General features: G+C 40.0%; 2 protein-coding genes across 2 annotated transcripts; one reads left to right on the forward strand and one right to left on the reverse strand.

The window, feature by feature from the left end:
• Positions 1-14,199: 14,199 nt before the first annotated feature.
• On the forward strand, positions 14,200-18,335 carry LOC143879071 (uncharacterized). Its single transcript, XM_077381263.1, has 3 exons — positions 14,200-15,616; positions 16,021-17,720; positions 17,844-18,335. Exons 1-3 carry the CDS (start codon positions 14,200-14,202, stop codon positions 18,333-18,335), a joined length of 3,609 nt encoding a protein of 1,202 aa, XP_077237378.1.
• A 2,206-nt stretch (positions 18,336-20,541) lies between these two features.
• Positions 20,542-21,446, reverse strand: LOC143879072 (putative disease resistance protein RGA3). Its single transcript, XM_077381265.1, has 2 exons — positions 21,049-21,446; positions 20,542-20,905 (listed from the first exon to the last, which is right to left on the reverse strand). The coding sequence occupies exons 1-2, from the start codon at positions 21,444-21,446 to the stop codon at positions 20,542-20,544; spliced, it is 762 nt and encodes a 253-aa protein (XP_077237380.1).

Genomic DNA, 21,446 nt, shown 5'->3' on the forward strand with positions numbered 1-21,446 from the left:
AGTTCCTTGGTAGAGCTCTCCATTCACGTGGATGATCCATAGAGAGTTAGCGCGTGGGGCACGTCCCACCGCCGCCTCGCTCTCGGATCGGGGTCCACAGGTACCTTTAATCTCGATCTTCAAACTTCTCGCTCTAATACGATGCTATACGCTACATTGAAGATGAAGATGAGAGTAGAGAAGAGAGTTTAGAGAGAAGAAGTAAAATGAGAGAACCGTACTGTCTCTCACGCACATCATATATTAATATACGTGTGAATACATATGGAAAGACATAAATATCCCTAAAACAAGGGTGCGCACATATATTCAACACCAGTTAATACTTTGTTACGAACCTAGATCGGTTCGCAACTGATTTGATCTTCTCGGAGGGAAGGATCAATCGTCCTTCGTTGATTTCCAAAGACTCCTTACATCTTATTTATAAATAAAAAACTCACGTCACCACTTTCTCTAAATCTACCTAACACCAACCATTCTAGATAATCCTTATCTCTAAGACTCCTAGCAAATCTAAAAATAATGAATATCTAAACTAATTTATTTTAGCCAGAGTGGGACCCATATTGGTACGTAACATTCCACCCGCCTTGAAAGCAACCTTGTCCTCAAGGTTGGAGATTTCGAACCAATTGATGAAAAATCAGATCTTGCGCATTTTCCAAAAGTCGTTTTCCGTCTCCAGCCTTTTCTTTTTCTCTTTGTCTTGCGGTATGTCATCATCAATGGTTTAGACAACCCCATTTTTAAAACAATCTCATCGTGGCATTCATCAAAGCTCCTTCGTTGTGTCTTTCTAGAATGATTTAGACGTTGATGAACGAATGGTCGGGGGTTGGATTTTTTCCATGGCGGTAGATTTTTCAGCTACGACCTTTCTTTCGCAGCTTTTTTGCCTTTTCTTCTGGCTGATTTTTTTCGCCCTTCTTCTTTTCTCCTCTTTTTCTATTTCGCCGTGCACGCCTTTTCGATCGTTGTCCTGATTTTGTTCAGGCCTTCCACAAACCGTCGATGTCCTTCCATCATTTCCAAAACGAGTGCTTTGATCTTCTGAAGATCTCCACGTTCTTAAATAACTAATATCCAAACCCATAAGACCCATTAGAATTCTTTTGAATATTCAAGACAAATAAATTGCTCACGCATACCAAATGATATAATGGATTCCATTGACCAGAACCCCTATGGCTAGCCTAAGAAGGCACTCTCTCTGCCTCCAATGGAAAGTCAAATCTCATAATTTGAAAACATAAGGTAACAACATAGTGAGCTTAACAATCAGCAAGTAACATAGTGCTGCCTTAGCTGTGTCTAAGCATGCCCAAAAACAGAAAGGCTAAAATAAGTTATTCGAGTAAAGACAAATCAGAAATGCTGGTCATCAAAGATATTCAGAATTTCTCACTTTTTATCAAACAAATAAACAAAACATGTGCAAAAATCAATGTTCGGGATTGAGCACAAAGCAAAATAGCAAAATCCTCATATTCGTCAAAACTGGTAAGTCAAAGTGGATAATCATGACTAGGCATCAAAATGTATATTTTCAGAAAATTCTCATCTTTCATGGGACTAGATAAACCAGAGCAAGGCTATGCATGGAATATAAAAATCAAATCTTATCGATAGGCTATAGATCATAACACATAATCGTGGGGTACCGAAGTACCAAATAGAGTGACCCGCTGCAGGTCACTCGCGATCGTCGGAGGCATTCCTCGGAATGCAAGACCACAAGGCCAATGTATCACGTCCCATTGGCAGACCAACGTATCACATCCCCCTGGAGGGAAGGGATCATAGCCAACATGACATACCAAAAGCCCAGACAAAACAGTTACCCAACCATATTTGTAAAACATGCACAGAGGTGTCTGAATGCACAGAGTCAGAAAATGTATGTTCAGCCATAGCATGGTAAGTTTCAAAATAAGTTTTTAAAAGTAATAAAGTTGCCTTGAAATGTGTCACCAAAATGTGTCAAGGCTCCACTTATCCCGAAATTCCAATAACACAATGTTCGGAAACCATTCAGCAAGCAAGAGAATATAAATGATTGAAATATTTCAAAATAGGTATGCTAGACGAATATTCCAAATCATAGGTGACATAAAAAAAAAACATAAAGTGCCATCATAATTTACACTCCCAAAGTATCAAACCTTATTTGTATCAAAAGGGTAGTTTTCGAAGTAAAACACTAGGAAAGTACTATATATTTATATCAATTACCCTGAGTGAGTAAACCAAAATCCACCCACAGATCTTAAAATCAACCACCAAATATCAAAAATCACCCAAAAATAAGAAACGCATCTTAATACAGAGAATTTATATGAGGGGTGGCCGTGAAAACACGTGAAGTTTTGGAAAACAGGTACGGCCCACTTTTTATTGATGATCCAAACCGTTCATCTGTTTGGGCACAACGTAGATAGGGGTTGCCCCAAAAATCATTTCAATAGCATGATCCTAACCCTCCGATCTGTAGAAGATTCCATAAATGATTTTTGAAAATCTCCATGTTCAGATCAGTTCAGATCGGAGGGTTAGGATCATCCAATGGAAATGAGTTTTGGGGCACAACCTATTTATGTTGTGCCCAAACAGATGAACGGTTTGGATCATCTCAAAAGGTGGCCCGTACCTACTTTTTAAGACTTCACGTGTTTTCGCGCCCACCCATGGTATAAATTCTCCTTAATACACGCATACAGAATGATTTAGGTGCAAGGACCAATCCCTAAGGTCCTATTCGGAAGAAAATCGGCCGAAAATAAAGCCTCTGGGACAGTCAACTGAGCTGCACCATGGTCGATTGTACTCAAATGAAAGATCCCTGGACGATTGACCGTCTCAGTCCAGGATCTACCGTGCAGGCCCGTTCAGGTTTTTCAGATGTACGCAATTTTTAATTTTTCTTTTGGAGATATGCCCAAATTCTTTTATCAAAACATTTATTTTATAAGATCAACATTTTTAACTGTCACAAAGGAGTGGAGATGTATAGAAACCTTCTTAATTAACATACATGATCAAATTCTATTTCTAATTTTAGATGCTAAGTAAATAGGTAGATGTAGAAATCAATCCATACTTGAACGAGTGTTTAAATCCTCCTTCGGTTGGGGTATTTATATATGAACAGTAACTTGCATTTATAGAGACATGAGGCTTGAGGGACAATGAAAAGACCTATTGGACGTTGTCCCTACTTCCACTCGGAAACCACTTCTTAATATTCTCTCTTTTTTCATCCTCCTAACCCAAAGTGAAATGGTTCAAATATTTAATTTATAACAAATCTTAAAGTTTGATCCTAATCATAACTGTTCCAAACCATCCAAAAATGAGGAAATGAAATCTAAAGATAATAAACCTTACTCCACCATTATTAGTAACACCTAAAAATAGAAAGCAATACAAAACAAGCTTAGCACCAAAGATAGACTACAATTCTTGGGATTTGAGATGAGAATGCAGCCACCCCATGAATAAGACAAAATCTGTTGAAAAGTGAGCCTATGTGGCTGGACTATCATGGAACAGAGGGGCTGCAAAATGCCTTCTGCCGTGGTCCCTAGCAAAAGTAAAGAAGTGAGAATGACATACTCTCTATTCTTTGTTTGTTGGCTTCAAACAAACTTGAATTAGAAGTCCAGTAGCAGTCACCCCATGAAAAGGACAAAATCTATTGAAAAGTGAGCCTATGTGGTTGCACTATCATACAACAGAGGGGCTCCAAAATGCCTTCTGCCATGGTCCCTAGCCAAAATAAAGGAGTGAGAATGACATAATCTCTCTTCTTTGATTTGGTGATTTCAAATATACATGAATTAACAGTCTAGTAGCCAGTTTCATAGCCTCTTTCAAACATACTCTACTGATTGAAAAATCCCAACGTTGGGATACTCTCTTTGATGGCAACGGATCATACCTTGTATCAGCTCCGTCCCGACCCCGACGATGGTAGGCATTTGACTCCATGGCCGGCGATCGGTGTCCTTGCCACAATTTTCGTCGTGATTTGCATTCTGTTATATTTTCTGATAAAATGGTACCATGAAGAGAATAGCAACGGAGGGAACCAGGGAGTTCCACAGAGCCGAGGGCTTACCGGGACTGTGATAGATAGTTTTCCTACATTTGAATATGGCGTGATGAAGATGCATAGAGACACACTAGAGTGTGCCATATGATTGGGTGAATTCAAATACAGGGAATCTCTTCGTTTGGTCCCTAATTGAAGCCACAGCTTTCATGTCGTATGTGTTGATTCTTGACTTAAAGATAATGCAACCTGTCCGATTTGCCAAGCTCATCAGGCTCAATCCATTAGAAGGTTAATATCTCATTTCTTTTTAGATTACAATCCATATTACACTATAGTAGTTTATTTATGTGTTCTCTCTGTTATCTATAGTTTTTTTTATCAATATTACACTATTTCATGATATTGGTTTTGTTGTTCAGAGATTTGTTTAGGTGTTAAGATCTGATTTAGGGAATGATTAGGATGGTAATGATGTTTGGTTTTTTATGTAGCCGAGACTTTCATCTGTTTTCTGAGTTATCTATTTCTCTGTCTAATGTAGAGAATAAGGTTATTGTCACCTGCCTTTTAGGCAAAGCACGTTGCTAGTGTAATCTCTATGTATCAATTGATTGAGAAAAAAAAAGAAAGCAAGAAAAGGTAAATTGAATACATGAATGTTAAAGATAATATCTAAATATGGAAGGCTATCGAAAAAAATAATTTATACTCAATTTGTGTGTGTTAGACGATTTATACCTCTCAATTTAAGAAAAATCCTTCGAGACATTGTTACCTATAGTGTGCTTATAAATGGATTAACCAGACAAGCTCAAACGAGAGAAGCAAAACAGCTACTATTTAAGTTGTTTTATGATAACTCAGTTCTAGATAGTATCACATACGATACACTGGTGGGTCATTGTAGCAATGCTGAATTTACATATAGATGTACATTGTTGCCTCCTTAGGGAGAAAAAAATCAATGAAATATTTAGTATATTTGTAAAACATGTTGATCAGTTGGAGGATGCCTTAACTAAAGCACAAAGCAACAATTATCAAAATCCATTATAGACAAGTCGGGCATGACCACATATCTATGTCCCACCCTAGGATGAGTTTTAGCAGTATTAAGGGTGAATTAGCATTTTTCTTTTTATATTTTTCTTATCCTTTTTTCACTTGATTAGAAGGGGAAGTTGTTAAAATATTTAATAGAAGTAATTGTGGGAGGGCACGATACTTATTCAATTCTTCTATTCAGAACTCTTTATTTTATACTGAGGATCAATTCCCAACTCAAAATGAAATAAACACTAACAACGACTTCTATTAATATGGCCCCTTACATAAATCTATGTTCCATTCCAGGGTGAGTTTTCCAATTATTAAGGGCAAATTAGGCTTTATTTTTTATTAAGGGCAAATTAGACTTTAACTTGAATTGTAACCCGGTGGTTGCTCCTTGTAGATGTCTTTGTCAATCTCACCATACAAAAATGCATTTTTAACATCAAGTTGAAACAATTTCCAACCATGATAAGCGGCTAAAGAGATTACAACTCGAACAGAAGTCATATTTGCAATGGGACTAAAGGTCTCCTCATAATCCTCTCCATACTTTTGAGAGAATCCTCTAGCCACCAACCTTGCTTTGAATCTATCCACACTCCCATCCGCTTTCCGCTTCAATTTGTACACTCATTTACATGTAACCGGATTCACATCCTTAGGCTTAGGAACAAGATCCCAAGTCTCATTTTTCACAAGTGCCTTCATCTCCTCATTCATAGCATCCTTCCATTCTCTCACCCCTTTTGCTTCATCAAAGCAAGAAAGCTCATTATCATCAAATGGACCGGAAAGAAAACAAGAATAAGTGCTCACCATATTTTTATCTCGATACCATGCCGGCTTGACAATCTTTCTTTTCGATCTTCTAAGATGTGATGCACTACACTCTTCATTAGTTTTTTCATTTCGGTCATCTTCTTGATCATGACATGTAACATCACTCCCCCTATCACCTTGCTCCCCCATCGGCAAAGAAGAAGACTTGGATGCCATTGGAACATGTGGTGTGACCGGAAAGTTCATTGTTGATTGAGGCTCAAACTCAACAAGGATGCGCTTACCTACACCCACACCCTTAGTTGAACCACCATTCAAACCATAATTAGAAGAGACTTTATCAAACACAACATCTCTTGAAACAATAGACTTTTGAGTTATAGGATCCATGCACTTCCAACCTTTCTTCATTTCATCATACCCAATGAAAATACACTTCTTCGCCTTAGCATCCAACTTGGTTCTCCTTTCATCCGGCACATGCACATAACAAATTGAACCAAAAACCTTGAAATGCTTAACTCTAGGATTCATCCCAAACATCAACTCATAAGGAGACTTCATATTAATCGGACTAAGAGGCACCCGATTAATCACATAAGTTGCACATGCCATACCTTCCGCCCATAAGACCTTGGGTAAATTCTTTGCATGCAACCAACTTTTACAAGTCTCCACAAGATATCTAATCTTTCTCTCCGCCACTCCATTTTGTTGAGGCGTATAGGCACAAGTGAGATTCCTTTTGATAAAATGATCATGACAAAACATAGAAAATTCATCGGAAGTAAACTCCCAACCATTATCGGTTTTCAACCGCTTGATCTTCTTGTGAAGTACACCTTCAAAATTCTTCTTGAACTCAACAAACTTAGAAAATGCATCGGATTTCTCCCTTATAAAATGTACCCATGTGAATCTAGTAAAATCATCAACAAATAGCAACATATAGCGGAAGCCGAAAAATGAAGGTGTCTTACAAGGTCCCATTACATCACTACGGACAAGCTTTAATGGAGCCTTGCACCTTGAAAGAGACTTGTCAAATGGAAGACGATGTGCCTTACCATATTGACAAACCTCGCACACCTTTTCATTACCAAAGGAATTCAAATTTGGTAGCCCATTCACTAGATTCTTTATGACCATGACTTTAAATTTGTCCATGCTAATATGACCTATGACCCAATCTAGCATGCCAAATTGAAGCGCCATCATTCGTACTCATTTTATCAACATATAAGGTTGAAGCCGATAAAACAAACAAATCTCTAACTCTCTTACCGGTATAGACAACATCCACCTTCAAGCTTGCAATATTCTGAAGAAATTTCACCTCCCTAGGCCCGAACAAAACATAATTTCCCACATCAACCGCATTTGCCACCGAGAAAAGATTCTTCTTCATGCCGGGAACATGAAACACACTCTTGAGTATAATAGGATCCTCATTCGTTCCACCAATGGTAATGACCCCTTCTTTCTCTACCGGCTGCATGGTGTTGTCCGCCGTGATGATAGCAACATATCCTTCATATTTTTGGAACTTTGAGAACTTAGATTCGTCGCCTGGTAAGATTATGCCCACAACCGGAATCGACAATCCAATCATCCTCAAAATTGATGGATGCCAAAGCACCGACCGTAGTAGTTTCCGCCACGAAACATCTACCCCAATCTTCTTCATTTTTTCGATCATCAACTTTTTCTGCTACATTGCTATCCTTCAATTTCACACGGCAATTCTTTTGGATATGCCCAAGTTTATCACATCGGTAACACTTGATACCCTTTCGATTTCCATTACCCATAACGGACGATCCTCCTTCATCTCCACTTTTACTTGGAACATTTTTCTGTATATGCCCAAGTTTATCACATCGGTAACACTTGATACCCTTTCGGTTTCCATTACCCATAACGGACGATCCTCCTTCATCTCCACTTTTACTTGGAACATTTTTCTTCTCTATGTATTTGTTGAAGGGCTACTTGTTGCTTGAAAATAATGCTTCTCCTTCACTCCCGGATATTGAACAACCCGCCATTTGTCTAGCTAAAGACTCTTGTGAAGCAAGAAGATTCTCAAATTCTACCAAAGAAGGTTGTCGATCCCACCCTTGAATCGACGTAACATAAGGAATGTACTCTCTTTTTAACCTACGAATAATATGCCGCTTCATTCGTGCCTCCGAAATAGGCTCTTCCAGATCCAATAAAGAAATCTCCGAACAAAGATTCTTAGTAATAAAAAAGAATTGAGAAATAGAGAGACTACCTTGTGAAGTATTTCCCAACTCATTTTCTAACATTTGTAGACGAGTAATATTCTTCTTGTTGAGCAATCCATCAAGGGTAATCCAAATCTCACTCGCCGATTTACACCCGATGATATGCTCAAACAAGTCATGAGAAATAGACCGCTTCAAAAGAAATCCGGCCTTGGCATTCTTCATCCTCCACGCCTTCAATACATCGGCATTTTCTTGTGTATCTTCCGGAGCTACAACAGCATTGCCACAAACAACCTCCCATAAATCTTCTCTCACTAGATATGACTCTATACATGTTCTTCATATCTTGTAATTTGATTGATTTAGTAACTCAATGCGGAGTCCACTAACCCTTCCGCTATCCATATCCGAAGCATTGATTGAACTTCTTCTTCATCGAGAAAATCTTGACAAGCAACAACTATAATCCTTGTAGCTCTGATACCATATAGAGAAAGATGGATTTCGCAACACCAGAAAATCCTCTTCTCAGATAGTGAAACCAAAGTTTACACTAGCACAAAATCAACAACCAAAGTGGAAGAAGAGCAATCACTAACAAGATGTGCTTTAATATATATGAGAGAAGAACAAAACTACAAGAAGAAAGCTTCAAGAAGAAAGATTCAAAACTACGGAGAAAATATGGGAAAGCTTCAAACACTAGCTTGCACATAACAAAGCATCAATGGAGCGTCAATGGAGGTCTAGGAAGATAGTGGAGAATCTCTACCAAAAAGGAGTTAATGAGAATTGGCTGAGACTAAGGAAAGTAGAGAGGTAATGGCTTTGGTAAGTGGTAGTGGGTATGGGAAAGTGGAGTCTTTAATGCTTAGGGAAGTGGTGGGTTTGGAGTTCCAAGTATGGATTTGAATTTGAAATAGGTGGGTAGTGGGAAAAGATGGAGCAAACATGTGTGGCTCACACATGTGCAAGCTAGGCAAAATGACCAATATGTCCATGGACACAAAATACAATTTTGTCCTCACTACATCACTCAAAATAAAAATAAAATAAAGCTACCCAAAAAATACACTATAAAATTTAATAGATAATAAGTGATGAATTGAACTGCCCATTGACAGCTAATCAGAAGTTGTGGAAAAGGGCCCCAAATATAATAAATATTTTCAAAAGTAGATCAAAGATAAGAACCATACCGTAGCAGGACGATGGAAACAACATACTAAAATTGAGCTTTGTATTACAAAAGCATTTATGAAATATCCATCCACGTAGTATACAGCCTGCTGAAGAGCATTTTGAAATGCAAAATTAGAGGAACTGCAGTTAATCAATAATAAAACTAGGAAAATATATGTGAATGTAAAATTAGCAAATTGATTACCTTTTGACCAAAGGTAACTCCCCCTGATCAGGTGAAAGCTTGACATTTGGGGTCCATGGGAGTCTCAGCTGGCTTAGCTCCCAGAAGACCAGTCTCCTCCAATATATCTAGTGCATACTTCCTCTGTGATAGGGATAGCCTTCCACGAGAATATGCTACCTCTATCCCTAAAAAGTACCTCAGACGACCAAGATCTTTGGTGCTGAATTCTTTCTGAAGAAAGTCCTCCAGCCTTTGTATCCCTACACTGTGACTCCCTGTAATGATGATATCATCGACATAAACAATCAGAAAGATCCTGCCATCTTTGCCCTGAGAGATGAATACTGAATGATCTACAACACACTGTTTCATTCTAAAATGTATGACTTCCTCACTAAATTTGCCAAACCAAGCACGGGGAGATTGCTTAAGACCATATATCGCCTTTTGTAACTTGCAAACAGAATCCTTCATCTCTCCTTGGGCAACAAACCCAGGAGGTTGCTCCATATATACCCCTTTCGGTAGATCACCATGCAAGAATGCATTCTTGACATCTAATTGATACAGAAGCCACATGAGAGAATGTGTCTGTATAATCGATGCCATATGTTTGTGTGTATCCCTTTGCAACCAATCGAGCCTTCAGTCTTTCTACTGTCCCATTTGATAGATATTTCATTATGAATACCCACTTACAGCCAACCACCTGTGCTCCTGGTGGAAGAGGGACTGATTGCCATGTGTGATTCTCCTTCATAGCACCCATCTCTGCCTCCATTGCTGCTCGCCAACCTGGATTAGCAAAAGCCTCGACAAAAGAGTGAGGAATAGAAATAGAAGATAGAGAGGACAAAAAGGAACTGTAAGAAGGCGGCACATGACCATAAGAAACCACATCAGAAATAGGGTGATGAGTGGTACGAGATGCAATCGGAGCTTCAATAAAAGAATCACAAACCTAAGGAGCAGCGAGCGGTTAGGGGGGCGAAGGGCATGAAGTGGCATCTTGACCAGCGGTTGGCCAATGATGACGAGAATAAACCTGCAAAGGTTTGGGTTGAACAATAGGTGATGAAATCGGTACTGAGATAGGGACTGGGACAGGTAATGGAACCTCAGCGTCTGGAACCTGGATAGAAATAGTTCCAGTATAATAAGGCTTATCTTCAAAAAAAGAAACATCTGCATACACATAAGTACGACGAAGCTGAAGACTAAAACACCGATAGCCCTTTTGAGTGTGAGAATAGCCCAGAAAAATATATTTAATCGCTCGAGGTTCCAATTTACCTAGTCCAGGAGTAAGATCATGAACAAAGTACGTACACTCAAACACTCGAGGAAGGGAAATGGATTCCCAAAGGGATGTAGGACAGAGAAAGGCAATCAATTCTCAAGAACGGATGATGGAAGATGGTTCGCTTGAAAACAGGATGTGAGAACGGGTTCAATTGTGGAACCAATAATAGCAGTCCTACCTAACAACAATAACATCAACACAAACAACATGGATGAAGTAAGTGCGAAAGCAAGTAAAAAATCAGATGAGTGAATGCTCCAACATACATGGACTAAAATAAATACAATATTAAAAAATTCTTTAAAAAGTCAAAGATTTCTAATCTAGGTATCATTCAATGGCCCAAAAACACATTGCTAGTGATTGAATTTGAGAAGAAATACTCTTCAATATACTACCCTTTGAAGAATCTCATCAACAATCAACCCTGGAAAAAAATTAACCTCTAAAACAGGGGATGTTACTCCTCCAGCTAATTATCCATTTTACAAAATCTAATTATACATAAAACATAAAAAAGGCGACCCCTTTGACCATCACTCTATCAAAAGAGAGTTGCATCTCATTATGCCACTTCAACCAAATAGTAGAAGGATGGAGCGTCCCCTGATTTTTATTTTTATATTTATTAGTTACTTCTAAGAAAAGAATGAATCTTTGGAGAGCGTCTAGAATTATTTAGAGATCTTGGAGCGGCCCCTGATTTTTATTTTTAATTTTGTCATATCTATATCAAAGAGGTACGTAATGGGAAATCTAAACATCTAGCATAGCATCAAGTTTAGTTTATCTTTCGATAAATAGTGTGCTAATCAAAACCGAATCTACTATCAATTACTAATCCGTGGAGTTGATTGATACGGTCAGAACAATTGACAATAATCTCATGCCCAGATATGAAAGTCACATTATTATCTAGAAGAAGAAAAAATCAAATTCAACCAAGTTGAAAGAAAGAGAACATACCGAGAAGAGAAGCAAAAAAATGCGAAGGGAAATTTCATGCAAATATATGAATTGGCATAGAAGAGGAAAAAAGTGATTCTCATCGGTTTGAGATTTAACCTTTTAGTTTTCTTCAAGAGTTTGAGTAGAATAAAATCAAGAAATTAAAATAATAATAATAATAGAGAGAAAGAGAACATCCCAATCGAACCGTTGATTCTAGACGTTAGGGTTTTGCGCAAGACGTTAGGGTTTCTGATTGAAAAGCAAGACGTTAGGGTTTTGCGCAAGACGTTAGGGTTTCTGATTGAAAAGCCCTGCCGAGATTCATGGAGCCCCCCGACCCAGGGAAGGATTCCCCCTTTCTCCCACGGAGAATGGAAGGCGAAGGGTGGCCGACGCAGAATTTTCCCTCCGATAATTTCTTCAGCTTCTTAGGTAATCTAAAAGAGAACTACCAAAAAGCAAAGACTCTTGAAGAAGAAGACAGTAAAACCCTGTCCCCAACCCCAAATCTCCAGCCCGAGAAACCTAGAATCCCAAACCCATCACAAAGCCCTGAAGGTATCTTCCAAAGGATTAATGCGCTGCGTGAGGGAAAGTCTCAATCGGATGCATCCCGATATCTTCCTATCTACCCATCCAATCACCCAAAAAAGAATGGATCCTTCCAATCGGATTCTAGCTCCTCTACAAAGAAGAAAAGACAGAAAAGGAAAATCCCTCTTCCAAGAGATAGAGAAACCGAGGAACTATTCAAGCCTCCTCCACCTCCTAATGTCAGCCTCTATCTAGAATCCACCGGTGAAGATGATGGAAGCGGGACGAACACTCTCTCCTCCGGTATCTCTGCTTTGGGCCCTGCCCATCTTGCTATTGTTAGAAAACCCTTAGACACTTCGAATGCTGCACGACCTACTCCCATCAATCCTAACCTTCACGAACCAGTCATCTCCTCCCCCCAGAGTCTGAGCCCTTTATTGAATCCCAGGCTTGCCGCAGCTGGCAAGTTTGAAAAAATAATTTCTGGACCACTCACCAAATGCGAAAATTTATCTTTACTCCCCCCTCTCCTTCCATTCCCGAACATCGAAAGTCCCAAGGGAGCCATCTCATCCCCCAGTCCAGGAGAAACCCTCTTCCCTGTGTCCACTTCCTCCCATCTAAGAACTGAAAGCCAAGAAAAGCCGCCTTCTCCCCAGGCCACCCATCCAGCACCCCCTGCCCCCTGTGTGATTCAGCCACCCCCCAAAAGCTGGAAAGGTCTTTTCAATGACCAGACTGAGCCATCTGAACCCACAGCCCTCGACCATTACCCTGATAATCTAAACAAAACCCTTGAACCCACACAAGTCTTCCTCCAAGATAATGATCTCCTTGAAGCCAAAAACAAATGGACTAACTGTCTCCTTGGTTACTTATTGGGTAAAAAACCTTACTTTCTAGCCCTCCGTGATTTTCTTCTTTGGAAATGGAAAACCAAAGGGGACCTCCAAATCCATCCAATGGCCAAGAACTTCTTCCTCATAAGATTCTCAAATGGAGAAGATTGCACCACCGCTCTCGAAAACCAGGTTCTCAATGTTGGGGGGAGGCCTCTCATCTTACAAAAATGGGCTCCTGGTTGCTCTCTTGAAAAGCTTAAATTGTCCTCAATTCCTCTATGGATAAAGCTCCCGGGTCTTCACTTACAGTTTTGGTCCAAAACTGGTCTCAGTAAAATAGCAAGCTCCATCGGAAAACCTCTCTATATGGACTACCAAACTGCTAGTGGAACGAGACTAGGTTTTGCCAGAGTCAGTATGGAAATTGAAGCTGATAAGATCCTTCCTGACTCCATCCAAATTCATACTCCCCAAGATTCATATCCCCAACCAGTTGAATATGATTGGAAACCTACTGCTTGCCATTCCTGTAAGGATTTCTCCCATTCTTCTGATAGATGCCCAAAGTCCCCTCCTGAAGCTAGATCATCCTCAATCTATCAGGCTGCTCAGAAGACTCAATTCAAAAAATGGGTCCTTAAAACCTTCACTGCTTCCCCCAACCCTGGAAATCAAATAGACTCCCCCACTGAAGAGGCATCTAAGCTTTCCCTCAAGAACGCTCCTTTAGAAAATCTGATCCCTGAGGCTCAATTGACTTCTAATTCCTCTGCCGATACTCATGATCCCTTATCTCTGGATCCTGAAACTCCTCATTCCACCCTCCCTACTGTAAATAAATTCTCTGTCCTTGGCTCTATTGATCCCCCTGAGACTGATACTGAGCAAACTCCTCTTGTAGCTAGCCTTTCTGACCCACCTCTCTCTTCTCCCCTCTGGGAGGAACCCCCTAGTTCCCAAAGAACTCTCCCTCCTGACCTATCTCTTATAGCAAAAAATCAGCATACCTTGAAAATCCCTCCCCTCATCACTGCTCCTGCAGCAGCCCCCCCGCCCACCTCCAACAGTTCTCAATGATCAAGATTGGCAGTTGGAATACTAGAGGCCTCTGTTCCACTTCAAAAAGAGAAGCTGCAAAGAATCTAATTTCCTCTGAAAAGCTCCATGTTATATGCCTCTTAGAAACTAAAGCTAGACCCAATTTCTTCAAAGAATACATAGATACGATCTGCCCGAACTGGAACCATTGTGCTAACTATGCCCATGTGGCTAAAGGTAGGATCTGGGTCAGCTGGAACCCAAGTACCATATCATTTACTCTTATGGGAGATTCTGACCAGTACATACATGGAACTATTACCCATCTCCAATCCAAAGAATCATTTCTCCTCTCAGCCATTTATGCTAGAAATTATGGGGGGGAACGCAAGGCCCTATGGGAGGCACTCAGATCACTTCGATCCTCTTCTCAGCCTTGGCTTTTGGTGGGAGACTTCAATGTTACCAGATTCCACTCTGAAAGGCTAGGTGGAGCTCCCCCAAACATTGAAGATATGAATGCTTTTAATGACTGCATTGATGATTGCTCTCTTCTTGACTTGAAAACTGTTGGACAAGCATTGTCTTGGTCAAATTGCTCCAAATCTGGAGACATCAAATTGAGGCGTCTGGACAGAGCCCTGGTCAATGGATTTTGGATTCAGAAATTCCCCAATTCCTTGGGAATTTATAAATATCCTAACATTTCTAACCATTCCCCAATTATAGTTCAAACCCAAGAATCCCCTCCCCTTGATGCTAAGCCTTTCAGATTCCTCAACGCTTGCCTTGAGGACTCCTCTCTTTTCGAGATTGTCGAGAGATCTTGGCAATCTGAAACCTTTGGTAACCCCATGTTTCGGCTTGTCTCTAAATTAAAGAAAACAAAGGAGGATCTGAAAAAATGGAACAAAGAAAGTTTTGGTCGGGTTAATCTTCAGCTTCCCATTGTTAGGCAGAAACTTGAGGACATTCAAAAGATAATTTCCATTGATCTTCAGAATCTGGCTTTAAGAAGGGAAGAAAGTGTTTTAAAAGATCAATTCCTGCTAACCGCCCGGAGAGAGGAGGAAGAGATTGCTAGACAGAAATCGAGAATATCCTGGCTGAATTCAGGAGATACAAATTCCAGCTTCTTCCATGCTGCAATCAGCTCCAGGAGAAACATCAACTGTATTCAGGCTACTGCTTTGCCTAATGGGGAAATCACCTCAAATCAAGCCGAGGTAAATCAGATTTTTGTCTCTCACTTCCAGTCCATCCTGAATTCCAACCACCCTGACCCCTCCCTCGAATCCATACCAGATCCCTCAAACTGTCTTTCTCAAACCCAGGCTGAAAACCTCTGCCCCCAATTTCCTGTGAAGAAATTGAAATGGTTGTCAAAGCAGCTGATGGAAACAAGAGCCCTGGGCCTGATGGTTTTAATGGAGAGTTTTTCAAAGCCTTCTGGTATCTAATCAAGAATGATGTTGTTAAAGCTGTGCAAAATTTCTTTGTGACCGGTAATCTCCTCAAGTCAGTCAATGCCACCTTCATTGCCCTTATCCCCAAGAGCTCTGACTCCTGTTCCCCAGACAAATATCGTCCCATTTCTCTTTGTAACTTTCTTTATAAGATTATCTCCAAAATTTTGGCTAATCGGCTCCGTACTGTCCTAGGGGATATTATTAGCCAAAATCAATCTGCTTTCATAAAGGGTAGATCAATCCAGGAAAACATCCTTCTCACCCATGACCTATTGCACAACTTCCATAGAGCATCCCAATCTTCCTCTATTGGTCTCAAGCTTGACCTCCAAAAGGCCTTTGACAGAGTTTGTCATAAATCTCTTATCTGTTTCATGGAAAAAATAGGATTCAAGAACTCGTGGTGCAGGTGGGTCACCGAATGTATATCCACCCCTGTCTTCTCAGTGCTCATCAACGGCTCGCCAAAAGGATTCTTTCCTTCATCTAATGGGCTTAGACAGGGAGATCCCCTCTCCCCCCTTCTCTTTTGCATCCATATGGAAATGCTTACCTGCATACTCAATGAAGCAATCCTCTCAAAGACCATTTCCACTCCCTTCTCCAAGCGAGATATCCACATTTCCCATCTTCTTTTCGCTGATGACGTGGTCATTTTCGCCAATGCCTCCCAAAATGTTGCCCAATCTTTGGTAAATTGCCTGGACAGATTCTCTTACTGCTCTGGCCTCTCCTTGAATAGACAAAAAAGCGAGGTTTTCTTCAACAATTCTAACAACTTTCAAAAAGAACTCATATGCTATATCCTTGGTATTCCCACTGGTTCCTTTCCCATCCGTTACCTCGGGCTCCCCCTCATCACCTCCAGGCTCTCAACTAAAGACTGTTCTCCCTTGGTTTCCAAAATAAGGAAAAGATTAGCTGCTTGGAATAATCTCACCTTGTCTAGAGCTGGGAGGATTGAGTTGATCAAATCGGTCCTAACCTCCTTCCAAGTTTATTGGTCGGCTGCATTCAATGTTCCCATCCAAATATTAGAGGAAATTGAGAAAATCTTCAAAAAATTTATCTGGTCTGGGTCAAATCAAACCAAAAATATCCACCTCATTGCCTGGGATAATCTCTGCAAACCAAAAGCTGAGGGAGGAGTAGGTATTAGACACCTCAGAGATATCAACCAGGTGGGGCAGATGAAACAGTTCTGGGCACTAGCCTCTGGCAAGCCTTCCCTCTGGAAAGATTGGATCTCCTGCAAATATATCAGATCACGGAATCTCTGGACTATCCCAATGCCTTCCTCCCCCTCGTGGGGATTCAGAGGGATCCTTCAGACTAGGGAGAAAATGAAGAAGCTTGTCTGCTATGCTATTGGTGATGGTAAAGGCATCGATTTCTGGAAGCAACCTTGGCACCCTAATGGCGCTATCTCTGATCTCGTTTCTGCTGGCTCCTTCAACATCCATCCAAAGAATGTCCAGGTAAGTCAGTTATACTTTGGCAATTCGTGGCACCCTCATCTCCAAGACCTGAAAGAGATCATTTCTACGGCCATCATTACCCCTGGCTCTTTAAACATGGCTGTTTGGAAACCATCATCCTCGGGAGAATTCGACTCGAAGTCTGCGTGGAATTCAATCCGGAAGAAATCTCCTCTGATCAACTGGGCACCCTCCATTTGGTTCCCTGGTCATGTGCCCAAATTTGCTTCTACTGCTTGGCTGGCTCTTCATGGGAGATTAACTACTAGAGATAGGCTCGGATTCCTTGGCCCAAACAGAGATCTCAAATGCCCTCTCTGTCATACCGTGCACGAATCAATTGATCACATTTTCTTTCGATGTTCGTACTCAAGATGGGTCTGGAACTCAGTTCTTTGGAGATTCAATCTCAGGAAAAATCCAAAAAGATCATTACTCCTTGAAGAGGAATGGCTCCGGAGCTATTCCCGGGGTAAAGGTCAGTCAGCTACTGCTCTTAGATTAGCTTTTCAATCTGCTATCTTCTTTCTCTGGATCGAGAGAAACAAAAGAGTTCATGATCAGAAAGAAACTCACAAGCAATCTGTCCTCAAGCATATCCTCCACTCAGTGAGATCCCGCATCTGTTTTATGAAATTGAACGATGAAGATCTAACTCGATCAAAACTCTTCTCTGAAAACTTCGGCCTCCCGCTCTTTCAGAAAAAGGATAAAATGCAGTCCTGCATCTAGAAAAAACCTGATCCTGGATGGTCAAAACTGAATTCCGATGCGTCGCTCACCGACTCAGAAGGTTCTATCGGCGGCATCATTAGAGATCACACCGGTACGACAACATCTCTATTCTCCTCTCAGACAGCGAAATCAGAAATCAACATCATGGAGCTTCAAGCTATTAATCGTGGGCTCGAGTTAGCCAAATCCAAAAACATTGGCAAAATCTGGGTGGAATCTGACTCCCTATCTGCTGTCGAAACCATCTCAAAGGAGTCTAAATGCCCCTGGAAAGCTATCATGCTTCTTGACAGAATTGAAACCCTTCTTAGCACCTTCAATAATTGGAAAATCACCCATCTTTGGAGGGAAGGAAATCAGCCCGCTGATTTTCTCTCAAAGACGGATTGCATCTGCAAAGGAGATGATATTCAAGTTCAAGACATCCCGCCTCAACTGCTGGTTCTTATTGCTCGCGACTCCACTGGAGCCCCCCATTATAGATTGTAATTTAATTTTCCATGTTTAATGCCTCTATAAAGGTCCTCCCTCTTTTCCTCTGGTGCCTTGAGGAGCTTGTTCCCCTTTGCTTGGCTTTTAAGCCCCCTTGATTCTGTAATCCTTTCCTTTTTCAATATATCTGGTCGGGGTCCTGCCTAACCCCAGCTTACCTACCAAAAAAAGGAAAAAAAAGAAAAGAAGAAACTGATTGGGCTAGAATAAAAGATAGAAAAAAGAAACTGATTGGGCTGATTATATTATTTGAGCTAAAAAGTAGGACTTGAAACAATTTAAGCTAAAAAGCAGGAAAGTATTACAAACGTTTTGGACTGCCACTCTCCGCCCAAATCTAATAATATCGAATAAGAAACTTCAGAATAAAAGACAGAAAAAAGAAACCGATTGGGCTGTTTTTCTATATTTGTGCGAAAAAGTAGGACTTAGAAAGTGAAAAGCAGGAAACTAATAACAATTAATTTTGCTAAAATACGTTGTAAAGATGGGTTTACACGTGGCACACCCACGTCGTCCAAGATTCTATTTTACATATATACAAAATTTTTCCTAAAATATAGCACCGAAAGCGTGGAATGCAAGGAGGTAGTTTCTATCTCGTGCAAGTGAAAAATCTATGCGTTTTGGAAACATAAATTGTGTATATCATCATATATAGTATAAACGTTTAGTATTTCTAAATTTGGGAATACGTTTGGAATTCTAAACGATGTACATAAGACCATATAGAGAGACAATGTTTTCTCTTGTTGGATATAAAATGAGCGACACGTGGCAGTACCACAGCTTAGAGGATTCCGCTTTACTTATATATATACTAGTTGCAGACCTGTGCGTTGCACGGGGACGACAAACAAAGAATCAGCTTGACAAATTTTTTGCTACCACAAATAATGAAAATCGAAGTATCAATAAATTTCCAACAAAATATTCATACATACATATGTACAATTTTTTTTTACTACCACGAATAACAGGAGATGATTTTTGTAATTGAAAGAAGACTTACTCGCTTATTGTTAATTTTCAATAATAATAAGCCAGTAGAAACACAGAAGCATAGACAATAACATAAATTGGAGAAGAGCTTGCAATTTATCGATTTATCACTCGGCTGAACAATAATCCTTTAATTAACAGACACATATATGGTTAACTATTTGTTATTTATTTCACTTTTTGATGCAAAATGCTAAGAAGATGGTAGGGAAAGGGGGTGAATGAAAGAAAAACAAATTAAGTGTTGCAAAGAGGAGAGGAAGAAGCAACACACCAGAGAAGACCCACCGGACATTCAATTAAACCCTTCCAAATCTTCATCCAACATCAGAATTTCATGCTTCCTTACCTCTACTCCCTTCACTCTAATTCCTTACCTCTACTCCACATTCAGTCAAATTAGAGAGGGAGTCTCCAACCCTTAATCCATTCAAACTGGATGCATTAGAAGGAAATCCAATAGATAAATAAAATGCCATAAACTAAAAAATCAAGGACAATAAATAATTGAAGGAAGAAAAGAAAATCCCAAACCAAAATCTCTTGAAGGAAAACCAAAATCCATTTTTAGTTTTAGTTTTTATCCCAAAATTTTAGACGCAATAAGAGCCTCTTTAAATCGAAACTTTAGTTTTAATCTATTGAAATCGAGTAAAACTGGGTATAGAGGGGGTGCCACATGGCGAAACGGAATGCTAAACGAGGAATAGACATCTTTAAGCCTTGTTTTGACAAGGACATCAAAAACTCATGCTGACTTCTGATAAGGGCACCCATCTCAAAATGTGGAATGCGAAACGGAAGGGTGCCTTTGCAAAATTCAAGCACAAGGGCGCTCTCAGTTTAGCAATAATCTATTTCAGAAAACATTAGTTCTAAAACAGAGAGCATATAAAATCCAACACGGTGCTAGTAAGAATCGTAGTTCTGATTTTTCTTAAACCTACTTAAAAAAGAGAAATCATTTTTAATGATTCCAGAGTTAAATAAAAAACCTTTGGAATATTATAAAAAAAACCCATAAAAAATCATATAAGAAAAGCAAACAGACGTGTTCTAGAATCTTACTTTCTTGTCGTGGTTGTAGATTGTGAAACTAAGAGTAATCCAACGATCCATCCTTCAATCCCATCTATGTTCTAGAATCTTCTTCCACCACCGAATTCCATCGATTCAGGGCGATGGTCATTATTTTCATCATCTAGAAACAAGGAGTATGAAATTGAATTTCACCCCACACATCATCGAGAACAATTATAAATTTCTGACCGTTGAGTTTCTCTTCGAGGTGATGTTGAGCAGCATCCAGGTATGAGAGATCGCACTTGCTTCCAGTTGCAGATTCAAAAAGTGACATTGTTATTCTCAATAGATTAAAATCGTTAGACACACAAGCCCAAGCTCGTAGCCCAAAATGCGTCTTGACCCTGTGATCGTTATAGAAGAATTGAGCAAGAGTAGTCTTCCCAAGCCCACCCGTGCCAACTATTGGAATAATAGAGTACAATTCATCATCATCGTCTGATGATACCAACAATTGCATGATTTTGTCTTTCTCGACTTGTCTACCAATAACATCAGATTCGTTTATCAAAGAATCTGATGTTATCGAATCTGAGTTTCACATCGCTCTTCGATTTCGAGAGGCCTCCCTCCATCTCTACCTTTCAAATGGAGGTCATGTCTTTTCTTCACTATCACATCTAACCTCCCTCTAATCTTGCTCATCTTATGTGCAATGTTCCTTCGATATAAAACAGGGTTCTTAGAACTGAAGAATTTCTGCACCTGATTTCTCTTGCTTGATTCAACTCCGTACTTCAACGTAGAAAGTCGAGCTTCCATAGCAACATCGTCCAATATGTCATCAGCATCATAAGCGATATTCTTGAGTTGACCAAGCCAATTTCGTACAGACTTAGAGTGAATTTGCCTTTCCTCAGCATCTTCAACCACGTTTTGAATTACTGTCACTGTGCTCCGTAACATTTCCAGCTCCTCCTCCACATCCAACATTGATTTGATCTCTTGTATTGCCGATTCCGTCAAATTGCCAATCAGTGCACGAAGGAGAGGGGATACAAATATTTGTGCTATTTCTGCCAT

Source organism: Tasmannia lanceolata, unplaced genomic scaffold (assembly GCF_043159265.1).
Source record: "Tasmannia lanceolata isolate RefF3 unplaced genomic scaffold, GAP_Taslan_0.1 ptg000006l, whole genome shotgun sequence".
NCBI classification, from domain to species: Eukaryota; Viridiplantae; Streptophyta; class Magnoliopsida; order Canellales; family Winteraceae; genus Tasmannia; species Tasmannia lanceolata.

Coding starts and splice junctions, on each gene's coding strand:
- LOC143879071 (XM_077381263.1), top strand. CDS start 14,200: ATGATCAAGATTGGCAGTTGGAATACTAGAGGCCTCTGTTCCACTTCA. Junction 15,617..16,020: donor GAGTTTTTCAAAGCCTTCTG/GTATCTAATCAA, acceptor TGGAAAAAATAG/GATTCAAGAACTCGTGGTGC. Junction 17,721..17,843: donor TCAAGCATATCCTCCACTCA/GTGAGATCCCGC, acceptor TCCTGCATCTAG/AAAAAACCTGATCCTGGATG.
- LOC143879072 (XM_077381265.1), bottom strand. CDS start 21,446: ATGGCAGAAATAGCACAAATATTTGTATCCCCTCTCCTTCGTGCACTG. Junction 20,906..21,048: donor ATGAGCAAGATTAGAGGGAG/GTTAGATGTGAT, acceptor TGTTATTGGTAG/ACAAGTCGAGAAAGACAAAA.